Source organism: Amblyomma mixtum, chromosome 1, assembly GCF_055824585.1.
Source record: "Amblyomma mixtum isolate Tamu chromosome 1, ASM5582458v1, whole genome shotgun sequence".
NCBI lineage: Eukaryota > Metazoa > Arthropoda > Arachnida > Ixodida > Ixodidae > Amblyomma > Amblyomma mixtum.
In genome coordinates this window covers 89,356,195-89,379,632 of record NC_143012.1, presented here as the reverse complement: position 1 = coordinate 89,379,632, position 23,438 = coordinate 89,356,195, and the positions used below count along the sequence as shown (strand labels likewise).

Sequence of the window (23,438 nt, the reverse complement as noted above, 5' to 3'; positions counted from 1 at the left end):
CTTTATTGCTCTGCATGCACCATGATGTAATTATCTGAGAGAAATGTTCAATGTGTGTAGGTTTGGGGGTTTGGTTTATGATGTTTAACTTCCAAAAGTGACTCGGGCTATGAAAGACGTCGTAGTGAAGGGCTCCGGAAATTTCGACCACCTGGGGTTCTTTAACGTGCACCGACATTGCACAGTACACGAGCCTCTAGAAATTCGCCTGCATAGAAGTTTGACCTCCGCGGCCGGGATCTAACCCGCGGCTTTTGGATCAGCAGTCGAGCGCTATAACCACTGAGCCATTACGGCAGCGAATGTGTGTAAGTGACATGTGCTCAACTGCGTATGGTGATGGTGTAGGATATGTTCTGCTGTGGTAAGAAAAGGTCTTTGCAGATGCAGGAAGCTCATCCTCACTTCAAAAATCTGTATATTAGAAAAGTAAGCCTCTTATTCACTGCAGAGAGCTGTTCACTGTGTTAGGATGTTCTTCAAATGAAGACATGAATGTGTTGTGATGAGATCAACGCAGATGAAGTAACAAGCACAGAATGCCTAGTCCAGTAGGTTTTGTTTGGTTTGGAAGTATGGTACCAGTGATGTCAGTTTTTGGGTGTTATGTTTTTGCAGATGAAGCCTACAGTGTCCGCATGCATGTGCAAAAATTCCAGCTGTACATATTGTCGTCGTCGTCATCATGTCCAGTGAAGGATGAATCAGTCCCACTGGTCACCAGTTAACCCCGTCCTTTGCCATTTATGGCCACTTTGCCCCAGCAAGTTTCTGAACCTCGTCTCCCCACATGGCACAATCATTGCAGCCCTCTACCTGTTTCCTGCCCCTTAAATGCAATCTACTCTCATAACCCTACAGGTGACTGATTGTCTGTTCTCCTGACTGTATTTCCTGATCCAAGTCACTTTCCTTCTCTTCATTTCAGCTAGCGTTTCATTAGCTGAAATTCGTGTTTTAAATCACACGTCTTTCGTTCGACCTGTTGGCATTACCCGTTGTCATTTTCCTTTCCATAGCTTGCTGCGTTGTCCTTGGCTTCATTTTAGGGTTCAGTAGCATCAGAGGTCCCGTTGACGAGAAAAACCAGCGTCCGTACATCTGTGTCACAATAAAGAGGTGCCCCACCTGTCACGGCAACCTGTCATGGCAACCTGCCCAACATGGCAGGTGGCAATGAAATTAATTCCAATCAATTCAGTGCAGTTGCCACCTTCCCACTATGGCACTGTGCATCAGCTTATTGGTCAAGAGATGGACAGCCTCCCGAAGAACTGTTCAAAAAGGAGTCCTGGGCCTGCGGGAGCTCGGGAAGAGCAACCTGGGTCTCACAAGCCACACTGGTGACCACTGTGCTAGAAGTTGCATAAGGACTCCTTGCGATCTATGAATCTATGAAAGAGAAAGAGTACTTTCGCACGAGGAATCTGTACTGCTATTGCATTGTACTTTTAAAGTTAGGTTAGGGTCGTCAGAGTTTTTGTTCAACCTCTGAGTTTCGCTAAGACCTAGATAGATCTTTATTCCAAGCATGAACACATGCTTGAGAGGGAGGGCAAAAGGCGTACATAGCCTGACACGGCCCATCCCCCATAGTGCACTTGACATAGCAAGGATGTACAGTCTTTGTCAAAAGTAACCAGGCTGCACGATTTGCTTCTCAGTCGTATAGTATAAAGCTATTATGCCAGCTCTCAAGCTCTAAATCTCTGCACGGTAGAGAGAACCCCTGTCCTCACCTTCAAAGAACTTCTTGATCTTTAGGGAAGCCATGAGGGCTCTACTACACGAATGAGAAGCAAACCATGCAGCCTGGTTACTTTTGGCAAAGACTGTACATAGTGGTAAAACGTGTACAATTTCACACATACAGATATTACAAATGTTACAGTTGTAAATTAGCAATACGTGCTAAGATTAAGATGAGGAATAAGAAAAAGACATCCATCAGAGACAAGGTATAATTTCGACAAAGTTCGTTATGTAGGTTCTAAAAACAGCATTCCTATTAATTTTTGCTTGAATAAGCGCTCACTTGTGTATTTACTAGTTGTGTAATCCAGAATCGGAAGCTTGCTTTTGTTTGTATCATCTTGTCCATGGTCTATTCACTGGTTTGAGTCGCCGCAGTGGCTCAGTGGTTACGGCGCTGGGCTGCTCACCCGAAGGACGCGGGTTCGATCCCGGCTGCGGCGGCCGAATTTCGATAAAGGCGAAATTCTAGAGGCCCATGTGCTGTGTGATGTCACTGCACGTTAAAGAACCCCAGGGGGTCGAAATTTACGGAGACCTTAATTACGGCGTCCCTCATAGCCTGAGTTGCTTTGGGACGTTAAAACCACCATAAACAAAACCTTAGTCGGACGAAATGCTGAACATGCATGGTAGTGCTTGATTGGTGCACATGGTGTTTTCACAGTACTGTGTCATCACCTTTTGAGTTCTAAAACAGGTGATTTGTGCTTGCGTTTTCTGCTTTAAGTGTGACCTATTTTTTCAAAATGTGGCCACGCAGGGCTGCAGCGCAGCTTGCTCTATGGTTAGGCAAAATAAGCATAGTGATGCTGTTATTGTTGGAGTTGTGCAGACTCTCTTCCATCATATCATCAGTCTGCTTTCTAAATCTTTTTATTCCCTCTGTGCTCTTTTGTAGTTCCTGGATTGCCTTACAGCTAAATAAACTGGAACGAATTAAGCTTTTGTAATAAGGAAGTGATTACTTATTATCATCCCCTCCCCCCCCATACCAAGTCCAGCTGTATGGCTACAAAGGAAAGCTGCATAGCTCTCCTTTGTAGGGTATGGCTGCACTTGAAGGGTTCCAATGAATAATCACTCCATTATTGCAAACTTACTGTACCTTGAGGGATTCCCCAAGCACATTAGACTAAATTAGCTTTGCTGCAATATGGCGTGCTGTATGCAAGTGTCACCTGACAAACACTTGTCATGCTGAACCAAAGAGAACTGCTGTACTTATTATCGTTGGCATTGTTGTTGGGTGCCTCTAAAGTCTACACTTCTGGGCTGCTAGTGTTATGCAGAATTGCATACATTTTTGTAGAGGCCCAGCAAGTTGCACTTTTACTTTTAATCTGTGGGTGGTAACTTGAAGTCTTCTCAGCTTTTTAATCCGAAAACATTACTTGGCTATGTTCCCAGTTTCGTGTCAGATGAAAGAGGATGCAAAACATGTCCGCAGACGTTGCATCTTTTGGTAAAAAGAGTTAGGTGTAAAAGAATGATTGTATCAGATAGAGGATGACAAAATGTTCGCTGCTCTCCAAATTTGGTTGTTGTGGAGTGATAAGTTAATTCATTACAGACAATAGAGCCGATGAGCCGTCGGAATAGCCACGAATGTCGATACAGTGGGAGGATGTCAAAACAGCCTCGGACGTCAAAATAATATAAAACAAAAAAAGAGGTGAAAAAAAAGGTAAACCAGTCCCAAGTGAAGCAAAGAGAGGCAACAAGTGTTGAACAGCCATCATTGGCCATCAGCGTTTTTGTTCCGCCTTAGCTACCATTGTACAATTAGAAGTGAAACGCCCTGTACTCAACCGCTGTATACAACCACTACCCTTTTCAATGCCCTTGGGCCTTGAGGGTAAAATTAATGAAATGAAATGAAATCAGTGCTTTCACATTCCCCCCAATTCGGGTCGCCGCAGTGATCTGTAACGTTTTTTTTTTCCCGATCGCGCATTCTCCAGTGTAGTGCAGTGTAGTGTGTAGTGTAGTGTGTGTGTGCTTTGTTCTGTGCCAGATGTGTGACGAGGAGGTGCAGCACCTCAGGAGCATTGCCTCTGTGTTCAGCAAGATCTGCAGCCGGGAGGAGGAGGCGTACTGGCTGACACGCAACTTCTGGCAGCACCTCAACAAGCTCGCCATCGATGCCCCGGCCATGGTCAGTGGAAGGGGGCCTTTTCGCTTCTTCTCTGCATATCGAGTCATTGTACAAAGTGGGGGGGCCATGCCCTTGACCACAACGGGTAGAGTTCAGTAAACTGATGACCATTAAAAGTGCAGTGAAGATTAATCTGAACTCGTCTTTTTGCCACTGGAACTCGATCTACACGCTCCGAGCATTCTTAGAAAGTGCAAATTATTGCCCTGTGTGGCCGATTTCCCTAATTAAACCGGATTAATGTCTGGCTCCCGCCTTTCTTTTTTAAGTTCTCCCCGTACGGTGGGCGAAGTCGGCCAACACGTGTAGTGCCTTTCAGCCAGCTCCGTGAATTCTTGCCGCTCTGCCATCGGCGGAGTAATACGTAGTAATCCGTAGTAGCAAATAGTCCGCGCGTATATTTATTTCTGCGGGCTTATTTTGCGGCTATATTATCTGCGAATGAAACTATTTATTCACGGAAACCTAAAAAACAAAATAAAGCGAAAGCAAAGCCTCCATGGAGCTGGCTGAAAGGCACTCCACGCGTTGGTCGACTCCGCCCACCGTACGAGGGAGAATTAAAAAAATAAAGGCGGGAGCCGGACGTTAATCCGATTTAATTAGGGAAATCGGCCACACAGGGCAATAAGTCGAAGTTTCTAAGAATGCTCGGAACGTGTAGATGGAGTTCCCGTGGCAAAAAGACGAGTTCAGATTCCTCTTCAGTGCACCTTTAAGAGGGGACATGGCTAGTAGTAATGCCAAATTCACTAAAAAATGTTTACTTTGTTTGTTAGGGGCTATATCAACACAGCACAGCACACACGCAATGCAATACTTCATTGGTACAAGCAGTTTAACAATGGCTCAGTAGCGTCACTTTTCTGGGGCTTTGTGTTTGAAGCACTCAATGCCGCTCATCCCTCTGCTGTCCTAGAATGAATGGTAATGAAATGCTTCCATTGTTTTCAGTGGGCCTTTAAACGTTTAGGACTGCAGTGAAGCTGTTAAATTTTGTTTTTATTGTCCTGTATTTTCGTACTTGGCTCTTTGTCAAAGTGGACACCATGTCACCATTTAGAGTAGTTTCTTCCATGTTTGTGAATGGCTTTTGAGGCACTACAATAAGTTAACAGCTTTTTGTTATCTAGGTTCGTCTTATCTAGTTAAAGTTGAGATGACATTGTGAAGGCGTCATTTTTTTTTTCCACTGGGAGAGTATAAAAGGCACTTTCGTATAAAATTTCGTAGAAACATAGGCAGGATTAGCTAAAGTGGTTTTACTTGCCACGTCACACCTCCACGGAAAAGTTTGTTGTCGTCTTCTCAATATGGCCTGCACGTGAGCACAGGCTAGTGTGCTGCAGTCACAATAGACAAACACTGCAGGAATGTAACAAAATAAATAAATATACAACCTGCTGGAAGTGTCAACAGAGATCTGCAATCAGAGGATGCCTCCAGCAAACCATGTCTGCCATTGGAATTGATATGAGCGAACGAACACTCAGAAAGACAAAGGCTCAAAACAAGACGGACACACTATGGGCTCTCAGTTATTCTGGGGAGACAGGGTAAACATGCTGAAGCACAAACAATGTATTTATGATTGCATGCGTGAACATTCATTCACTTTATTGGTGCAGTGTGTGCCCTGATGGACATATCCGATGCAAACACTGTATTCACATTTTGATAAACATGTGAAAACACATTAGCCAAACTGTCACCAATACATTCATTCGTAGGTTATTGCACTCTCATGTGGCTGGAGGATGGCAGCGGGGCAGGATAGCTGTCGCTGCCATTTCTTCAATGCAGAGGGGACCAAAAGTCCTGAAAGTTTTCTTCTTTTGTTTATTAAGTTGTCCTTGGCTGCTGTTTTTCTGCCAAATGCGTCCTCTCTTTCCTAATCCCCTTCCCTGCCTGCCTTATCTCCTTTACCATTGAGATGCCGCATACCCCTTGATGCGAGCATTATGTCCCACTGCAGCAGGCTTACACTGCCGGATTAATTGGGAATTAATTCATTGACTCAGTTTCTTTTCATCTGTTTGTTTATTTTCTCAGAAGTATCCTTGAAGGGTCCCTCAGCTAAACATTGTTTGAAAGGCTTGACGGGCTAGAGGAACCCAGTCACTGCTAGGCAGCAGTACGGCTGAATCAGATGTACGGCAGCAAATAAATAAGCGCACAACATTAACTGCAACTAAACAGTTCGCTCAATACAAACACTTGTACAGAAGAGAGAGAAATATAACACCTTGCTTGCAAAAAGGTAGAAAGAATATTACACAGTTCCAAAGCAAAAAAAATTTTTAAAAAACTGACGGTTTAGCGTGATTCAACTAAATTCAAATTAGATGGGCTAGCACTTCAGTTTTGACTTCTGTTTTGGTTCGAGGCTCAGTTTTCAAGGTCATTTAGGCTTCAGACAAAGATAGGTGAAAGTGGACTTAAGCTCCACCTTAAGGGAACGACTCGAAAGCATTAATGAGTCAATTCCCATACATGTGGAATTGGTCATTCTCTACTCTTTACATTCATAGATCCCTGAGAGTCCTCATACCGCTCCTGGTGCAGCGGTTAAGCGATTTGCCACTGCCCTCCGATGGCAGATGCTACCAGCAGTGGGGCTTGTAATGAGACCTAGCCATTGCTCTTGCTAAGCAACTTTAAGGTGGCGGAGAAAGACTTTGGACAGACAAACTACAGCAAAATCTGAGATTGAGAATTTTAATGCTTGCGTACTAGAATGTATATTTGTGAAATGTAGCTAAAATGTACAACCTGACATGTTAAGAAGAAACATGGGCTATACTGCCCAAAGCGCAATTCACTTGGACACATAAAGGGCAGTCATGGAATCTAGTTGCAGCTGTATGTACAATATTCTCATCTTACTCCTTATTTGCGAAAAGCAGTCGCACATCTTTCAGTGTGAGTTTTTTAAGCATTTTGCATTTATTAAGGATATGCTGTAAGTTATACTACCATGTCTGAGTTTTGTAATTCTTGTGGAACCTTGGAATGAACCACTTAGGCGCTTTGAGTATACCTGGTGTCTTGGCTCATTCATTTTCTGTTTCAACCCTTATGTCGCTTCTCGCAAAATCTTGAGCAGAAAGGGTGGCTGAGCTCGTATTCCAAAAGCTCTTGTATTTATAACATCATCACTTGGAAGCAGCCTTTGATACAAACCTGATGTGGAGTTGGGGAAATAAATCGATGTTAGGATGATGGAGGAGGCCTTTCTTGAGCCTTGCCGTGGGGGACCATCTAATACTAGTAGAAAGTAATTACCCAGCATTCACCTGGGCACAGCCATCTGGTAGTCATACGGCTTCCTTCGCAGCCCTATGGCTGTACTGTGGTGGACGCTGATGAGTAATTACTCCCCAAATGAAATCTCCACCTTGGAAATTTTGTCTCTATACATTGAATCATGTAATGCTGCCTCATAGGCCTAATTCAGCCCACGATTATTTAAATCTCTGCAATGACAGCATGAAGTCATAGAGGTCATTTGTGAAGGACATCTGCATGAGACGTTAGTGCTTTCAGCACTACTGAGTCCTTTGTCCTAACTTGAATTTTCAGCTGGGTGGCACACTTGCTTTGCATAAGAACTCTTGCAGTGGTGTTACGTTTTTCCCCGAGGCCATTATGGTGCAGTGTTTTTTTTTGTTTTTTTTTTACTGGGAGCGACTTTTTTCAGCTAGTACAAGAATAGAGTGAACTTACCTATTCTTTTTTTTTTTAAGGCGGAAGCCTTTAATGCCTCATCGTTGTAAGCAGGAGTTGTCAACAGAAATGTCACGCTTTTCAATTGGTCGAAGCGGTCGTGACGTCACAGTGCACGAATTTCAGACGGGGCTAATTGTACTTTGGCTAGTAACCGTGCAACCAATTAAAGGGATCGTATAGTGATGCTTCAAGTAAGTGGGACTGAGTTTAGTTAATTGCTTAATTACTCAGTTAGCCTAATTAACCCTTCTAGTCACGCCAGATAAATAAATAAAACCGAGTAGGAAATCAATCGAGTTCGGGAATCGATAGGATAGGAAAACCTTTAATGTCCAACAGACAGAGGGTAGCCAGAGGGCTACCCGCCTAGACGACGGCCGAAAGCGGCGGTTCTCGGCGGTGGCTTCGGCCACTCAGACGAGTTGTAGCTGAGTCGCCGGGTCGGAGCCCAGTAGTAAGGTCTCCCATTGGTCTTTCGTGTTTATACCTCGTCCCTCCCGGGAGGCATGAGGACATTCCCATAGTATGTGGTCCAAGGTGGCCCTAAGTTCGCAGTTTGCCCATTTGTCTGAAAATTGCCCTGGGTACATAAGACTCCAGAGGGCCGGGTTCGAACCAGGGTCTCCAGAGTGCGAGACGAGCACGCTAGCCGAGCACGCTAGCCGCTCCGCCATGCCAGCTTGATGGTTTGGAATGAGCAAAGGTGCGTCTAGTCAATATGGTGTGTTCGTTCACTCCCATCTTCCTCCCTTCCCGTTACATGGAGGTTCAGGTGTCCACCCTATGGGGTCACCCGCGAGCAGCCGGCCGGGAAGGCGCGCTTCCGTGCCAGCTATGCGCGGGCGTTCTCGTGTCCCCAACCCGTGGCGCAAAGTCACAGCCACGGCGGGTTCGGACGAAGTAGGCAACGAACAGAGTACGCTAGGAAACCGTTTATTTACCTAGCGCAAGGCAAAGCACACTGCGGAAGAATGTTCTATCCGATAATAGATCGTTCAGCAGCTTACCAAGTCGTCGTCGACTGGCGTTGGATAATCCGGGAGGGCGCGGGCAGGACGGGGGTCGGCAGGGCAGAGCGGCAGTAGCACCGCGGCGAGAATAGAGGGCGAGTCCCCTCTTCCCGCGCGAACTTCGCCTTTTAACCCCTACGACATTACCTCCCTCTTGAGCAACTTGTTGCAATCAAGAGGGGTCGTTCACCCGTCCCTAAGACGCCAGAGCGTAGGCGTGACGTCACGTCCGAGCTGAGGGTGAGGAGAGTTGCCGGGTGCCCTCCTCTCCCCATTCCCTGTGGCGTTGGTGTTGGGCGTGCGCTCTCGTCTCGTGACTCGGCGCGGGGCGGCGAGGGATATCTTATATCCCACATCCTCCCCTCCTTAAGAAGCCTCCCGGACAGAGAAGCAGGCGCCACGTTACTTAATCTTCTCCGTCATCCAGGGATCGAAGTTCTTCGGCTCCCGCTGGTACACTTGTTGATGTCCGCGCCACGCCCGCACCGATCAGCTGGTTCGAAGGCTTGACCACCCGCGAGATGATGACGTTGAAATGCAACTTGCTGCCGGTTGCAAGTCTTCCGAGCGTGCGCGGCTGCGCCGCTCCGGTGAAGGTGGTTGACCGCCTCCGTGGCACCGGCTTGGATTGCTTGGAGGCCAGGTTCGTGGCCGCGCCACCCTCAGAGACTGGGTCAGGTGGCTTCAGAGGCGAGGGCCGCGGCGCTTTCATGGTAGAGGCCGCGGTTGGGCCGCCCTGGCATACTTGATCAGCTGGCCAGGGCCCAGGGTTGAGGTGGTAATGAGGCCACGGCTGCTCTGACTTCGTTTGGCCAGCTCGCTCTTGGGTAGGCGGGTGCGGCGGCGTACAGTCGGTTAGCTCCGATGCGGTGTGGCAGGTAGCAGGGGCGCCCAGGTGGCAGCAGGGTGGCGGCTACAGGTCGCGGGCTGAGCGTAGCGGCGGGCCATGGGCGCGGCGCGTTGCCGAAGCTGGATGGTGGCTCTAGATGGTTCTAGTTGGTGGTAGTGGCGAACGATGTCGTTCTGATGCGCCCTGCTTCTTTTCCATCTGCGCTGAAAAAGGTCAACACAGAGGTAACCAACTGCCGCAGCGCGTGCTACGTAGCTGTTCGGCCCTCACGAGAGTCATGAGGGCTAACGCAAGTAAGTCTTACGTAACATTGATCGGCATGAGCGGCCCGTACGTTCATGCATCTAACGAGACTGCGTGTCGGCCTGCGCCCTCGCTCTAGTCCGCGCAGGCAGATTTTATTTCTGCCTACGGCGCAAGTTATAGCGGGACGCGGAATTCGCCGGCTGATCGCAGCGCTCGTTCTCCGACTGCGGCGCGGGTCGGGCTGTGTCCTGAACCCACTCATCTCGCTGCACGTAACGTTTCAGGTCGCATACGTGCACCGGTCCGCCTGTCTGTTTCGACCGCAAGTCCTCGAGCCTGTAAACGAGCGAGGAGAGCTTCTCTCGCACGCGAAACGGCCCGATCCATTTCGGCGCCAACGAGGCCGCGAACTGTCTGCTAGCATCGCTCAGAACGTGTTGGCGCCGAAGCACCAGATCGCCCACTTCGTAGTGAACATCCCGGTGCGAGCGGTCGTACTGTGCTTTCTGCTGCGCCCTAGCGGTGCTCAGGTTGCGGCGAGCCTTGCGTAAGGCCTCCGTCATCTTAGCGCGCAGCTGCGTCGCGTATTCAGCTCGTGCTGATGAAGCGACTGGCGTCTTCCTGCTGTCCGTTAGAACCCGGTCCATCGGATTTAGCAGCTCTCTACCCAGATTGAGAGAAGACGGTGCATACCCAGTCGAGCGGTTAACGGTCGAACGCAAAGCAAACGCGATCTCCGGCAGATAGGAGTCCCAATCTTTGTGCCTCTCAGAGTACGCGACAAGCATGTGCTTAATGTTGCGGTTGACTCGTTCCGTGGGGTTCGACTGAGCATGATAGGTGGTCGTTTTCTTGTGCTTAATGCCGAGTGCAGCGCACGAATCCACGAACACCTTCGCAGTGAAGTAGGACGCGTTGTCCGTTATCAGCTGCTCTGGGAAACCGAACCTGGTGAATACGTTCATCAGCTTCTCCATGATCACTCGTGCCGTCAGCTTTCTCAGGGGGAAAAGTTCAACCCACTTGCTGAAGTGATCCGTGACCACCAGCAGGAACTTGTTCCTACTCGGTGTCGTGGGATACGGTCCCATGATGTCACACGCCGCGATTTGCCAGGGAGTCTGGCTGTTAATCGGCTGCATGAGGCCGGGCGGTCGTCCACCCCGGGGCTTCACGCTTTGGCACACATGACATGAGCGGGCGTAGCGTGTTACGTCCCTTTTCATGCCAAGCCAGGTAGCAAAGCGACACAACTTAATGTAAGTCTTGGGGCCGCTTGCATGCCCAGCAATGCACGAGTCATGAAAGTAACGTAACAGTGCCGCTCTCAACACTCGCGGTATCACCACCTTGAACGCCTCACTTGTGTCGTTCTCGGAGGGGATATACCTCAGCAGGACGCCGTCGGAATCCAGCAGATAAGAATCCAGCGCGCTCACAGCACTACCAGCTGTTTCTAAGCGCTCCGCACCGACAGCAAAACCAGCTGTCCCCGTGTGCGCGGCGGCCCGGCCGCCCGGCTCCCGGAGCCCGTCGAACACTTTTCGACAAAACGAATCCATCTGCTGAGCTTCGAGCAACTCCTTTCTGCTGAACACGATCCCCACGGAACTCTCGTAGTCCACGTGGTTCACGCTCTCGCCTGGGGTCAACGGTCGGTCCGTGTCCCTCACATCGGCTACGGCTGGCGACAATCCCTCACTCTCTCCCTCTGTCGGGCGGTCGGTCGTGTGACCTTCCTCGCTCTGGACAGGCGCTCGCGAGAGTGCGTCAGCCACGGCGTTGTTCTTCCCTTTGCGGTAGCGTACGGTAAAGTCGTAACGCTGCAGCAACAGGGCCCAACGCGCCAGGCGGCCGCTCGGCTCGCTGAGGCGTCTCAGCCAGGTGAGCGCCATGTGATCCGTCTCGATCACAAATGCCACCCCGTCGACGTAGTAGTCGAACTTCCGCAGAGCAAAAACTATCGCGAGACACTCCTTCTCAGTCACCGAATAGTTTCTCTCTGCCGGCGTCAGTGAACGGCTCGCGAACGCTACCGGTCGGAGGACGCCTTCATGCTCCTGAAGCAACACTGCTCCTAAGCCCAGGTCGCTTGCGTCGGTTTGAATCACAAACTCCCTGTTTAGGTCGGGTAGCTGCAACTCAGCCGTGTCCGCGAGCACCTTAACGAGGTTGCGCAGTGCAGCCTCTTGCTCGGGACCCCAACTCCAGCGCTCGCCCTTCTTCAAAAGCTTTGTCAAAGGTGCCTGCAGCGCTGCGCAATCTGGGATGAACTGGCGATAAAAGTTCGCCATTCCCAGGAATCGTCTGAGACCAGCTAGATCTGACGGCGACGGAAACTTAAGCAAAGCCTCGAGTTTATCCTCGCACGGCAGAATGCGGCCTTTGTCGATCGTGAACCCCAACAGTGTTATTCGGCTCGCGGCGATCTGCGCCTTCTTCGGGTTCAAAGTGATTCCCGCGGACCTCAGCCTCTCTAGGATGTCCCTCAAGTGGCGCAGGTGTTCCTCGAACGTTTTCGAGTACACCACGATGTCGTCTAGGTATGCGAGCGCGTGGTGCCACTTCGCATCTCCCAGAACACGGTCCATTAGGCGCTGATAAGTAGCGGGTGCTCCTACCAAGCCAAAAGACATTCTCTTGAATTGGAAAAGACCTCTGTGACAAGTGAAAGCAGTCTTCTCCTTATCACGCTCATCCATTTCAACCTGAAAGTATCCGCGGCTAGCATCGAGCGTAGTAAAGTACTTCGCCCCACCTAGGTTGGACACTAGGGAAGAAATGGTTGGTAGAGGGTACGCATCCTTTCTCGTAACCTCGTTCAGTCTGCGGTAGTCCACGCAAAGCCGATATGTATCGTCTTTCTTGGGAACTAAGACTACCGGGAAGCCCCAAGGGCTGTTAGACCTCTCAACAACGCCAGTATCGATAAGTTCGTCTAAGGCGCCGTCTAGTGCTTTTCTCTTAGCCAAGCTAATTGGTCTAGGATTGCACTTCCAAGGCAGTGCATCACCCGTGTCTATTCTGTGCCTTACTAGTGTAGTGAGGCCAGGCCGGTCCGTGAATGTCGCGTTGAATTCGTAGAGGAGAGATGACAAGCGTGTCTTCTCCCTCTCCGATACGCTGTTCACCTCCGACAACAAAGGGTGCATTGCCCTCACTGGCACGGTAGAACAGCTTTCTACCGCGACAACATTCTCTGTGGGCCCTCTCTCAGCGGCGACTGTCCGCCCGCATGCTTGTTTCCGGGCCGGCGGGGGTGATTTTCCACGGTCACTCCCGGCTAGCTCCGCGTTCGGAGCCGTAATTGACTGCGAGGCCGCGGGCGCTTTTGCAAAAAGCTTCAAGGCGCCGGTGGTGCGTTCTCGATAGCCTCCGCTGGCTATGTCTATCACAATGCCTGTCTTGGCTAGGAAGTCTCGCCCAAGAATTACAGGAACGGATAAACAGGGAAGATGAACGAGGCGTTGTCGCCGCACGCGTCTTTCCCAGCGAACCACTATCCTAGCTGCACCGCTGGATTGCGCTGTGCCGCTCGCGAGGCGAAAAGTGGTATCGCACTCTCTCAACCGGATTTTGTTCTGGCGGAGATGATTTAGCACTTCGTCACCGAACAAAGAAGCGCTTGCCCCTGTGTCGAGTAACGCGGTGAATTTCTTTCGAGCTATCGTTAGCTCGATGAACGGCGCTGGCAAGTCAACAGAACTTCCTACGCGACATGCCAAAGGCGCTAATAAACCGGGGTTCTCTGTGTAAGCCGCGCGGGATCGAAGGTCGATCACCGGCGGCTGTAGCCGTTTCCCGACTGTGTTTGGTCACGGGCGGGGAGGCGGCCACAGTCGCAGGCGAAGTGCCCCGGTTGGTCACACCTGTAGCAGCGATTGCTCGGGCTCCGACGGGCTAGGCGCTGGTCGCCACGTTCCGGTCGGTCGTTTCGATCTCGATCTCGCGGTGCGGACCGTGGGGGCCGCTCGTGCGGCCGCGTGTCGGCCTCGCGATCTCGGCTACAGGTGTTCCGCTCTGCAGCAGCGTGTGCTGTTCGCAGCGCGTAGCTGAAGGGGTCCAAAGCGCGGTCGGACAATTCCCAACCCCTCGGGACACGCTCGTCAGCAAATTGTGCTGTCGCTTCAGCTCTAAACGGACTACGCGCTGAGCTGCCATTCCACGCGCAGCGCGGCTCGAGTGACTGCGATGCAGGTGGCGGCGGCCGATATGCTCGCGCAGAGAGGATGTCTCCCTGGATGCGCTTCGCCTCAGCAGCTAGCTCGTCCAGATCTCTAAACCTGCCTCCTCTCAGGTAGGCCGCGAAAGTCGGGTGCGCTTGTCGTGTGTGAGGACTCTGTGAGATTGCAGGTCTTATTTTAAATAAACACAAAAGTACAAACAATAAACGAGGCGGCTTTTATCGGAAAGGAAACCAATTTCAATACGAGCGAGAAAAAAGGAAAGGAACAAGAGAGCAGGGCGGCAACGCACGGGAAAGAAACACACGGTGGAACAGAACAAAGTGCTTACGGACAATACAGGGAAAAGAAAATCAAAGAGGAAAGTTCACACTACTTGTCTTATTTGAGCAACGAGCGGAGAGGACTGGCTGGGTGTCGGGCAGTCAAGGAGTCTCTTGGCGTTCCGATGTTGATGCGACGCTACCGCAGCGTCGGCGTCTGTGGGCTCCCGGCACGGTTTCCAGGTCTGGTATCCCGGAAAAGTCACGTAGGCGCCAGAAGCGGCCTGTGTGGAGCAGCTGACGGATGGTCGGAGAAGAGTGGCGCCTGGGCCTGGTGGTTGAGGCTCTCGACGATGGATGTCCAGGTCTGGTGGCCCGGACGTCTGCGGCTGAGGCCCAAGCCCGTAACTCGGGGAGCCAGCAGAACTCGTCCACGTCCGTCGTCCACCGCGCTCTTCTCTTCTCTGCCACGTAATCCTCTTCGACCTGCCCCGCGTTCCCCTCCGCACGCGCTCCTCGTGCTTTGTCTTCTCCTCACGAACGCCGCTGGGTGGCGCTATCTCCTTACAGAAGGCCCCCTCTTCGGAAGTTTTTTCCAAGGGAAAGAACTCAACTTCAGGAGAGCGACACCAGACGCGTTCGACGATCGCAACACAGAACACCGCACCACAGCGCGCACACTACACACCACACACAATACGACGGTCGTCAATGTTCGAAGCGTTCTCAGACCTTCGCACACACAGCACAGAGAGCACATGGAAAGTCAACGTAAAGCGTCCATAGAGGGCGAAGAAACACGGAAGGCATAAAAAGTAGATAGCTGACACTCAGAAACAAACATGAACAAACAAAAACAATTCCAACAACAGGTGTGGGCTACATTCTTCCGTATTCCATTGTTCACATCAAACCACTTCACCGTCGCGAGAACTTTTTCGGCTAGTACTTCCGTTTTCCTTTGTGAAACCGTTTTCTCCAAACCGACCTCGGTTTCCACCATGATTTTACATGTTCCCGTCCTACGATGTTATTCACTCTGTTCTCCCTTGCCTTCAACACAGTTTGCTGACACATATCACACGATCTGACATAACTCTTAATGTCAGCCTGTACACCGGGCCAGTAAAACTCACTGAGCACCCTAGCTATTGTTTGCCGTATTCCATGATGGCCGGATAATGCACTCTTATGCGCCAACTTAAGAACTTGCGTGCGTAAGCCCTTCGGTACCACCGCTTGCTGAACTACTTGGCCGGGACACACTTGGTACGACCGGAAAAGAACCCCGTCATCTGTATCAAAGGAGTGGGCGGTCTGTCCCTTGCCATGAAATATTTGCCCCAACTTCCTGCGACACACCTCTAAGGTCGGGTCTTCTTCCTGTTTGAGGCAAAACTCCGGCCGTGACAAGTGGAGTGTGTTCAGAGTGGGGCTTTTACTACTCTCTGAAACCTTTGCTGTCACCATAAGGGAAGGAACATCGACCGCACCCGTCATGGCAAGGGAAACTGCCTGATCAGTGAGAACTGGCGGGTCAACCGGGAATGGAGGTTTAGCCCCGGGGACATTGCCTATTATAATGTCGTATAAGGGTGTAGACAAGCAGCGCGCGATGGCCTTACCCGAGAAGTATGGAGAAGAAATCACCACCTCCGCTTCCGGAACTTCTACACGGGTCCCATTGGCCAAGAATAATGTAGCCTTTTTCCCTGTTAGTGCCGCTGGCGGTACAAGAGACTCACGCACAACAATACCGGTGCTGCCCGTATCCCGTAATACCGAACCATGTTGGCCGAACACCTCACCGTGCGCCACGGGCATAGCAGTTTCCACCGGGTTGGAAGGACAGACCATCTCCCCCAACTGGCCCTCTACGCGCGTTACCTCTGCAGGGTTATCGGGATGTGAGTATCGAGGTGTCATGCAACAGGAGGACTCCTCACGGTCTCCTGGCCTCTTAGCTTTGCACGACTGGGCATCATGTCCTACCTCGCGGCACCAGGTGCAATACAATTGCTTCGGCTTTGTCCGACAATCCGACGCCTTGTGCCCAGTCTTCTCGCAAAGAAAACATCGAAGGCGGGGTTGTGAACGTGAAACCTCGTCCTTGGCTTTAACTATCGTGTGCTCACCCTCCTCTTTAAAGAACAACAAGTTATTTTGCCGCTGTGCCTCGAGAAAATGATCGGCAGCCTCCGCCAGCTTAGAAACTGTCTTGCCCTCCCGCTCACGTAAGAAAAGGGCTAAACGAGAATGACAGTTGTTCAGAAATTGTTCGCTCACGACCATCTCGCGAACCACCTCAAAAGTGCGGCCTTCTCCCCGCATCTCGACCCAACGGTCAAAGAAGCTAAACAACCTGGCAGCATATTGCGAGGCCGTTTCTCCATCCTGGGGCTTGCTCTGGCGAAACTTCTCTCGGTATCCTTCCGCGGTGAACCTAAACCTCTGAAGCAAGGCAAGCTTCGCTTTGTCATAATCCACGGAATCCTCAGGCGAGAGCCGACCGAAGACCCTAAGTGCTTCGCCACCAAGGCACAAGCTCAACGCCGTTGCCCACTTTTCTTTTGGCCAACCCTGCCCCGTGGCCACATGCTCAAACCTCTTTAAGTAAGCATCGAGGTCATCCCGCGCTTCATTGAACTGTGGTATGAGTGCGTGCGGGTTAATGGAGCTGGCCGGTGCGACGCTACGCTCTCCACGGTCACTTGGAGGATTTGCGCCACCCTCCATGAGCCTTATTTGTAGCTGCAAGTTCCGCGCCTCTAACTCCAATTTCTGTTTCTCCGTCTCTAAATTCCGTGCCTCTAATTCCAATTTCTGCTTAGCAGCTTCACGCTCCGTCTCTAAATTCCGTGCCTCTAATTCCAATTTCTGCTTCGCAGCTTCACGCTCCGCGGCTCTCTCTTCCCGTGCCTTACGAAGCTCGTCCTCCACCCACGCTCGTAACTCCGCGCCGCACAAGCCCATGCGCTCGCCTAAAGCAACCAAATCTGAAGCGCTCATATTGTTCCTAAATTAACACAACAGGCAAATAAATAAAAACCGACCTCGTCCTGTCGTAGTGGACGCCAAATTTGTGAGGACTCTGTGAGATTGCAGGTCTTATTTTAAATAAACACAAAAGTGCAAACAATAAACGAGGCGGCTTTTATCGGAAAGGAAACCAATTTCAATACGAGCGAGAAAAAAGGAAAGGAACAAGAGAGCAGGGCGGCAACGCACGGGAAAGAAACACACGGTGGAACAGAACAAAGTGCTTACGGACAATACAGGGAAAAGAAAATCAAAGAGGAAAGTTCACACTACTTGTCTTATTTGAGCAACGAGCGGAGAGGACTGGCTGGGTGTCGGGCAGTCAAGGAGTCTCTTGGCGTTCCGATGTTGATGCGACGCTACCGCAGCGTCGGCGTCTGTGGGCTCCCGGCACGGTTTCCAGGTCTGGTATCCCGGAAAAGTCACGTAGGCGCCAGAAGCGGCCTGTGTGGAGCAGCTGACGGATGGTCGGAGAAGAGTGGCGCCTGGGCCTGGTGGTTGAGGCTCTCGACGATGGATGTCCAGGTCTGGTGGCCCGGACGTCTGCGGCTGAGGCCCAAGCCCGTAACTCGGGGAGCCAGCAGAACTCGTCCACGTCCGTCGTCCACCGCGCTCTTCTCTTCTCTGCCACGTAATCCTCTTCGACCTGCCCCGCGTTCCCCTCCGCACGCGCTCCTCGTGCTTTGTCTTCTCCTCACGAACGCCGCTGGGTGGCGCTATCTCCTTACATCGTGTGACACGCTCAACTTTCTCCATGTTTGTGGCGCGAGGGTCAGCGAGGCGATACAGTTCGTCCATCGCTCGGACGTACTCTAACAAAGACTCGTCGGGGTGCTGGGTGCGGAGTTCCAGCTCCCTCCTCAAACGCCACTCGTAGTTTGCGGGGAGGAATTCGTCGCGGAAGCTTGCGCTAAACTCCTCCATTGTCCTCGCTCGGTTGCCGGTTAGTCGGTACCAGCGGGCCGCTTGCTCCGTCAAAGAAACAGGCACAACACGCGCGAGCAGTTCGGCGTCTGCGATTCCTGTCGCTTGCTGATAACGCAGCAGACGGTCGAGGTACTCATTAGCCCCTGTTCTGTCATGGTACCCCGTGTAGGTAGGTATGTCTATCCTAAGACGGGGTGCCTGGGCCGGGGCTTGCAAATTGTTTTGCAACATACCCGCTAAGCTCTGCATAACTTGCATCGCGTTCTGTAAGAGCACCTCGGATGACTGCGGACTAACGCCCCCGGAGTTGGGCGCAGCCGCTGATGGCGTCGAACAATGAGGCGTAGGTGCCCTATTGTTCGCACCACGGAGCGGCGAGGTGCCCGATGTGGTGCCCTCCGTACCAGGCCTAAGTCCTGCCGACGCGCCCGGGAATGCAACTCGGCTATTCCGCGTGGAACACTCAAGATTTACGCCTTCCAAAGGCAAGTCAAGTAGGGAGCCCTGGCTCTGTGCCGCTAGCTCTGACAGCATGAACAAAGACTGGAAGTCAGGCCTATCAGCTGCCATCCTTTGTTAGCGCGTCGACAGTCGTTCGCTCCAACAAAGTACACTGCTCAATGCCTAGTTCGCCCCACGTTCGGGTGCCAAGATATGGGGTCACCCGCGAGCAGCCGGCCGGGAAGGCGCGCTTCCGTGCCAGCTATGCGCGGGCGTTCTCGTGTCCCCAACCCGTGGCGCAAAATCACAGCCACGGCGGGTTCGGACGAAGTAGGCAACGAACAGAGTACGCTAGGAAACTGTTTATTTACCTAGCGCAAGGCAAAGCACACTGCGGAAGAATGTTCTATCCGATAATAGATCGTTCAGCAGCTTACCAAGTCGTCGTCGACTGGCGTTGGATAATCCGGGAGGGCGCGGGCAGGACGGGGGTCGGCAGGGCAGAGCGGCAGTAGCACCGCGGCGAGAATAGAGGGCGAGTCCCCTCTTCCCGCGCGAACTTCGCCTTTTAACCCCTACGACATTACCTCCCTCTTGAGCAACTTGTTGCAATCAAGAGGGGTCGTTCACCCGTCCCTAAGACGCCAGAGCGTAGGCGTGACGTCACGTCCGAGCTGAGGGTGAGGAGAGTTGCCGGGTGCCCTCCTCTCCCCATTCCCTGTGGCGTTGGTGTTGGGCGTGTGCTCTCGTCTCGTGACTCGGCGCGGGGCAGCGAGGGATATCTTATATCCCACAACCCAGATATGGGAGGCAGATACATTTTCTTTCCTCAAAAACCAATTTACGGACGAGCGAGGTGTAGAACCGAGCGGGCGATGGCGTTCTGTGGACTCCCTGGCAACGTTCCAAGACGCTGTCGCGTTTCACTCTTAGCAGCGAAGCTTAACATCTTAACAACGCTTCAGTGACACAAGCAGCAACACCGCGCTTAAGGCTTTCGCCTCACGGCACTTTAGGTCAACAAAGTTTTTTTTTTTGACGGTGACTTGTGGGGAAACCTCAATGAGCTCTCAGTCTAGCCATGGTGCACGCCTTTATATGGCAACTGGTGACTGAATAATGCATGGTCGCTGTCTGGTCTCTGCCCACAGGGCAAGCAAGTGGAGGACACGCTGGAGAAGGAAGACCACGAGCTGTTCCAGCAGCTGCTCAGAGTGAAGGCATTTCCTGTGCTGCCCCTGGAGACATGGTTCCACCGCTGTTTTGCAGAGGTCCTCGATGAGGACGCCTTGGTCAGGTAAGGGCTGCCGCATATCAACGTTGTTAAAGGTGCACTGAAGAGGAATCTGAACTTGTCTTTTTACCACGGGAACTCGATCTACACGTTCCGAGCTTTCTTAGAAACTGCGATTTACTGCCCTGTGTGGCCGATTTCCCCAATTAAATCGAATTAACGTCCCGCTCCCGCCTTTTTTTTTAATTCTCCCTTGTACGGTGGGCGGAGTCGACCAACGCGTGGAGTGCCTTTCACCCAGTCCCGTGGCGGCTTGCCGCTCTGCCATCGGCGGAGTAATATGTAGTAGTCCATAGTAGCAAATAGTCTGCGCGTATTTTTATTTCTGCGGGCTTATTTTTCGGCCATATTAGGTATCTGCGAATGAAACTATTTAATCATGGAAACCTAGAAAACAAAATAAAGCGAAAGCAAAGCCTCCACGGGACTGGGAGAAAGGCGCTCCACGCGTTGGTCGACTCCGCCCACCGTACGAGGGAGAATTTAAAAAAAAAGGCGGGAGCCGGACGTTAATTCGATTTAATTGGGGAAATCGGCCACACAGGGCAATAAATTGCAGTTTCTAAGAATGATAGGAACGTGTGGATCGAGTTCCCACGGCAAAAAGACAAGTTCAGAATCCTCTTCAGTGCACCTTTAACCACCTGGTAATGGGCCTTGAGCAATCGCATGCTTATAGCTAGTCCGATCGGGCAGGGAGGGATAGGAACGCATTTTATTAATACACCATGTTATTTTCTTGCACACCGGGTCCCCTGCCTCAGTTGTGAGGCATGTTTCCTGTGTCAGCTGACGTAAAAAGTATGCATGTGCCAAGCTCCATGACTCTCTGTGGAGCCATCAAGAGTATCCCCTCGCCTAAACCACAGTCACCCCGCCACGGTGGCTCAGTGGTTACGGTGCTCGGCTACTGGCCCGAAAGACGCGGGTTCGATCGTGGCCGCGGCAGTCGAATTTCGATGGAGGCGAAATTCTAGAGGCCCGTGTGCTGTGCGATGTCAGTGCACGTTAAAGAACCCCCGGTGGTCGAAATTTCCGGAGCCCTCCACTACAGCCTCCCTCATAGCTTAAGTCGCTTTGGGACGTTAAACCCCAATGAACCAACCAATAAACCAACTAAACCACAGTCATCCCATAGCTCCCATGAAAGGCCGCATGTCAGCGATGAATGATTCATTCTTTCCAGATGCAATAGCCCGATGGAATGCCCTGCCGGATGATATTGCTTCGTGCACAGATCGAGCAATTTTCCGCACTAAACTAGCAAGCCATCTATGTCTTATGGCTCCCCATCCTTACCAAATAATCGGATCCTGTGCTACTGCCTTTTCTCATGATTTTTTGCTTTGTTTCATTCCTTTCGCTTTTTTTTTATTTTTGTTGAGTTGGTGTCAATATGTTGTTACACACTGTTCGTGCCTCCGCCTTATGTAATGCCCACGGGCCCTTAAGGCTTCAGTAAATGAAATGAAATGGAACAGTGAATTTCAGCACGCTCATAAGGTACAGTATGGTCCATTGTTAAAGGGAACATACGATCGCGTGCCCTCCGCGCTTCACGAAGCCCTGCTGCCCAGATGCGGTGAGAATAGGTGGCATCAGGCGTATTTGTGAAAAGACCAGCCGTTATGCTTACTGCGCATGCATCTTGTGCCGACAATTCCCGCAAGTTCTCGGCGGCAGCGCTCCACAAAGCACGGAGGCCATGCGATCGCATGTTCCCTTTAACAGTGGACCGTACTGTAAATATGCCCCAGCCAAATGTTAACACCGTGCTCCATATGTAAAAATGAGTCAGTAAGGAACACTGTATACAGATTAGGTCCCTCAGCAGCACTCTCTCTATGAAGTGAACCAGAGGAAAGGCATAGTAGTGTTCAGCTGCAGAATGTTGACATAAATGTTGCAGGCCTTTGAAAACTAATCTCGGCTTTCGAAGCATGCAAACCTGAGTAGGACCCAAACTCCCAGTACTTCACAGAAATGCCTAAGCTGGGTGTGCCAGTGATTCTATTCTGGTTCCATTCTACTTCCATGCCTTTTTTTTTCCTTGTCATTTGCTCACACTTAGTGATAATGAGGCCATCAGTTAATTAAAGCAGGGGTAAAGGACTGAAAACATGAAGCTGAAATTTAAAGGGATCGAGTTGTTTTATCATCCCAGCGATTGTTTTCAGCAAGAAAACTAAGTACCTCAAAGATTTGATGTTCTAGTAAACATGTACTGAGTGGCAGGTGTTCATGGCGTATGTTGAGATACAAATTTTATTATTTCTGGCCTTCAGGTTCAAAAGTGGATCACTTACAAATGAAATGTTCTATTGTCAGTCCACACCAGGCTGCATGCCTGCGTTTCTTCCTATGGCTGCTCTGTGCAGAGCTGCTAATTTACATACTCATCTTAAAAAAGGAACAAGCTAGACTACAAGAAATTCAGTTGTCTCCGAAGGTCATCATTGCCAGATGCTTTTCCAAGTTCTTGTAGGTTCTTTTTGGCTTTGATACTCTAGGACCTCTCATCAGGTACTCTAGGACCTGATGCTTGGGGAACACACACACACATGCTCTGAGCGTAGTCGATTTCAAGAGCACCAATAGTCACTTCATTGTCGGCTGGAAACTGTATAATTTGTAGTCTAATTAGCCTGTCATTATCACCCCATGTTGTCGTCCAGTAGAGACAAGTAATAGCCTTAGCTCTTCAAGGCCCAGTGTCGCGAAATGCACACAAAGTTTGATGTCACATGTTCTCAGTAGCTAGTGCTTTCCAGTCAGAATGTTTAGGATCACTGTTAGCAAAATGTCTGAAGGGAGAAGGGAGGGGGAATGTGGGACTTGAAGCCAGCATCGAATAGTTCATCATCTCTCACCCTGTTACAGCATTTCCGGAAAAAATAGAAAAGCATTTGTTGGATAAACAATTATAGGACGATCAGGGGTCTGATGCGGCACCTCCTGCAGAAACAGTTGGATTTACTGTCAATGATTGCTCTGAGGCTTTTATGCTCTACTGAATGCTGCTACTCTGAGTGGAGGCTTCACACATGGGACAGAATTTTTGTCGAGAGTTGAGGAGACCAGAGTTGGGTCGAAGATGGTGGTGGGTGGGTGGGCAGCTCCCCTTCCCCCCTCTTCCCAGCTAGGAGGGTGGGATGGGGAGGTGGCTGATGGATGGTAGTTCTGGAGGTGGAGTCTTCACTTCAACGGGCGTGAGATTCTGGAGGTGGGACTCTTAAAGGGGTTCTGAAACTCCTTCTGAGGAGAGCACATCAATTCGCTCAATCACTGCACTGTGTTGTCGTGAACACCTCAGCCAAATGCAGTCGCCGACCGATTTTCTGGACTCGGTGGGACCCGGAAAATGGTCCGAATACTCGAACAGTCCGAAAAATCCATGAACTTAAAAAAATAAACTTTTCTGCGAAAAACCGGCTTTTAAAATCGCCACTCCCCATGTTCCGCCTACAAGCGATAATATTAGACTCTATCTGAGTCATAGCCGTGCTTTCTTCATGTCCGCACCCTATCACATCATGATGCCAGAT

General features: G+C 50.8%; 1 protein-coding gene across 1 annotated transcript in view; it reads left to right on the top strand.

The window, feature by feature from the left end:
- The window catches only part of TBC1d7 (TBC1 domain family member 7), a 45,110-nt gene that overhangs the window by 1,649 nt on the left and 20,023 nt on the right, over nucleotides 1-23,438 (top strand). Inside the window, exons 3-4 of the mRNA XM_089566681.1 lie at nucleotides 3,770-3,910; nucleotides 19,751-19,896. Coding sequence (XP_089422807.1) covers nucleotides 3,770-3,910; nucleotides 19,751-19,896 — 287 coding nt within the window. The remainder of the gene's footprint in view (nucleotides 1-3,769; nucleotides 3,911-19,750; nucleotides 19,897-23,438) is intronic.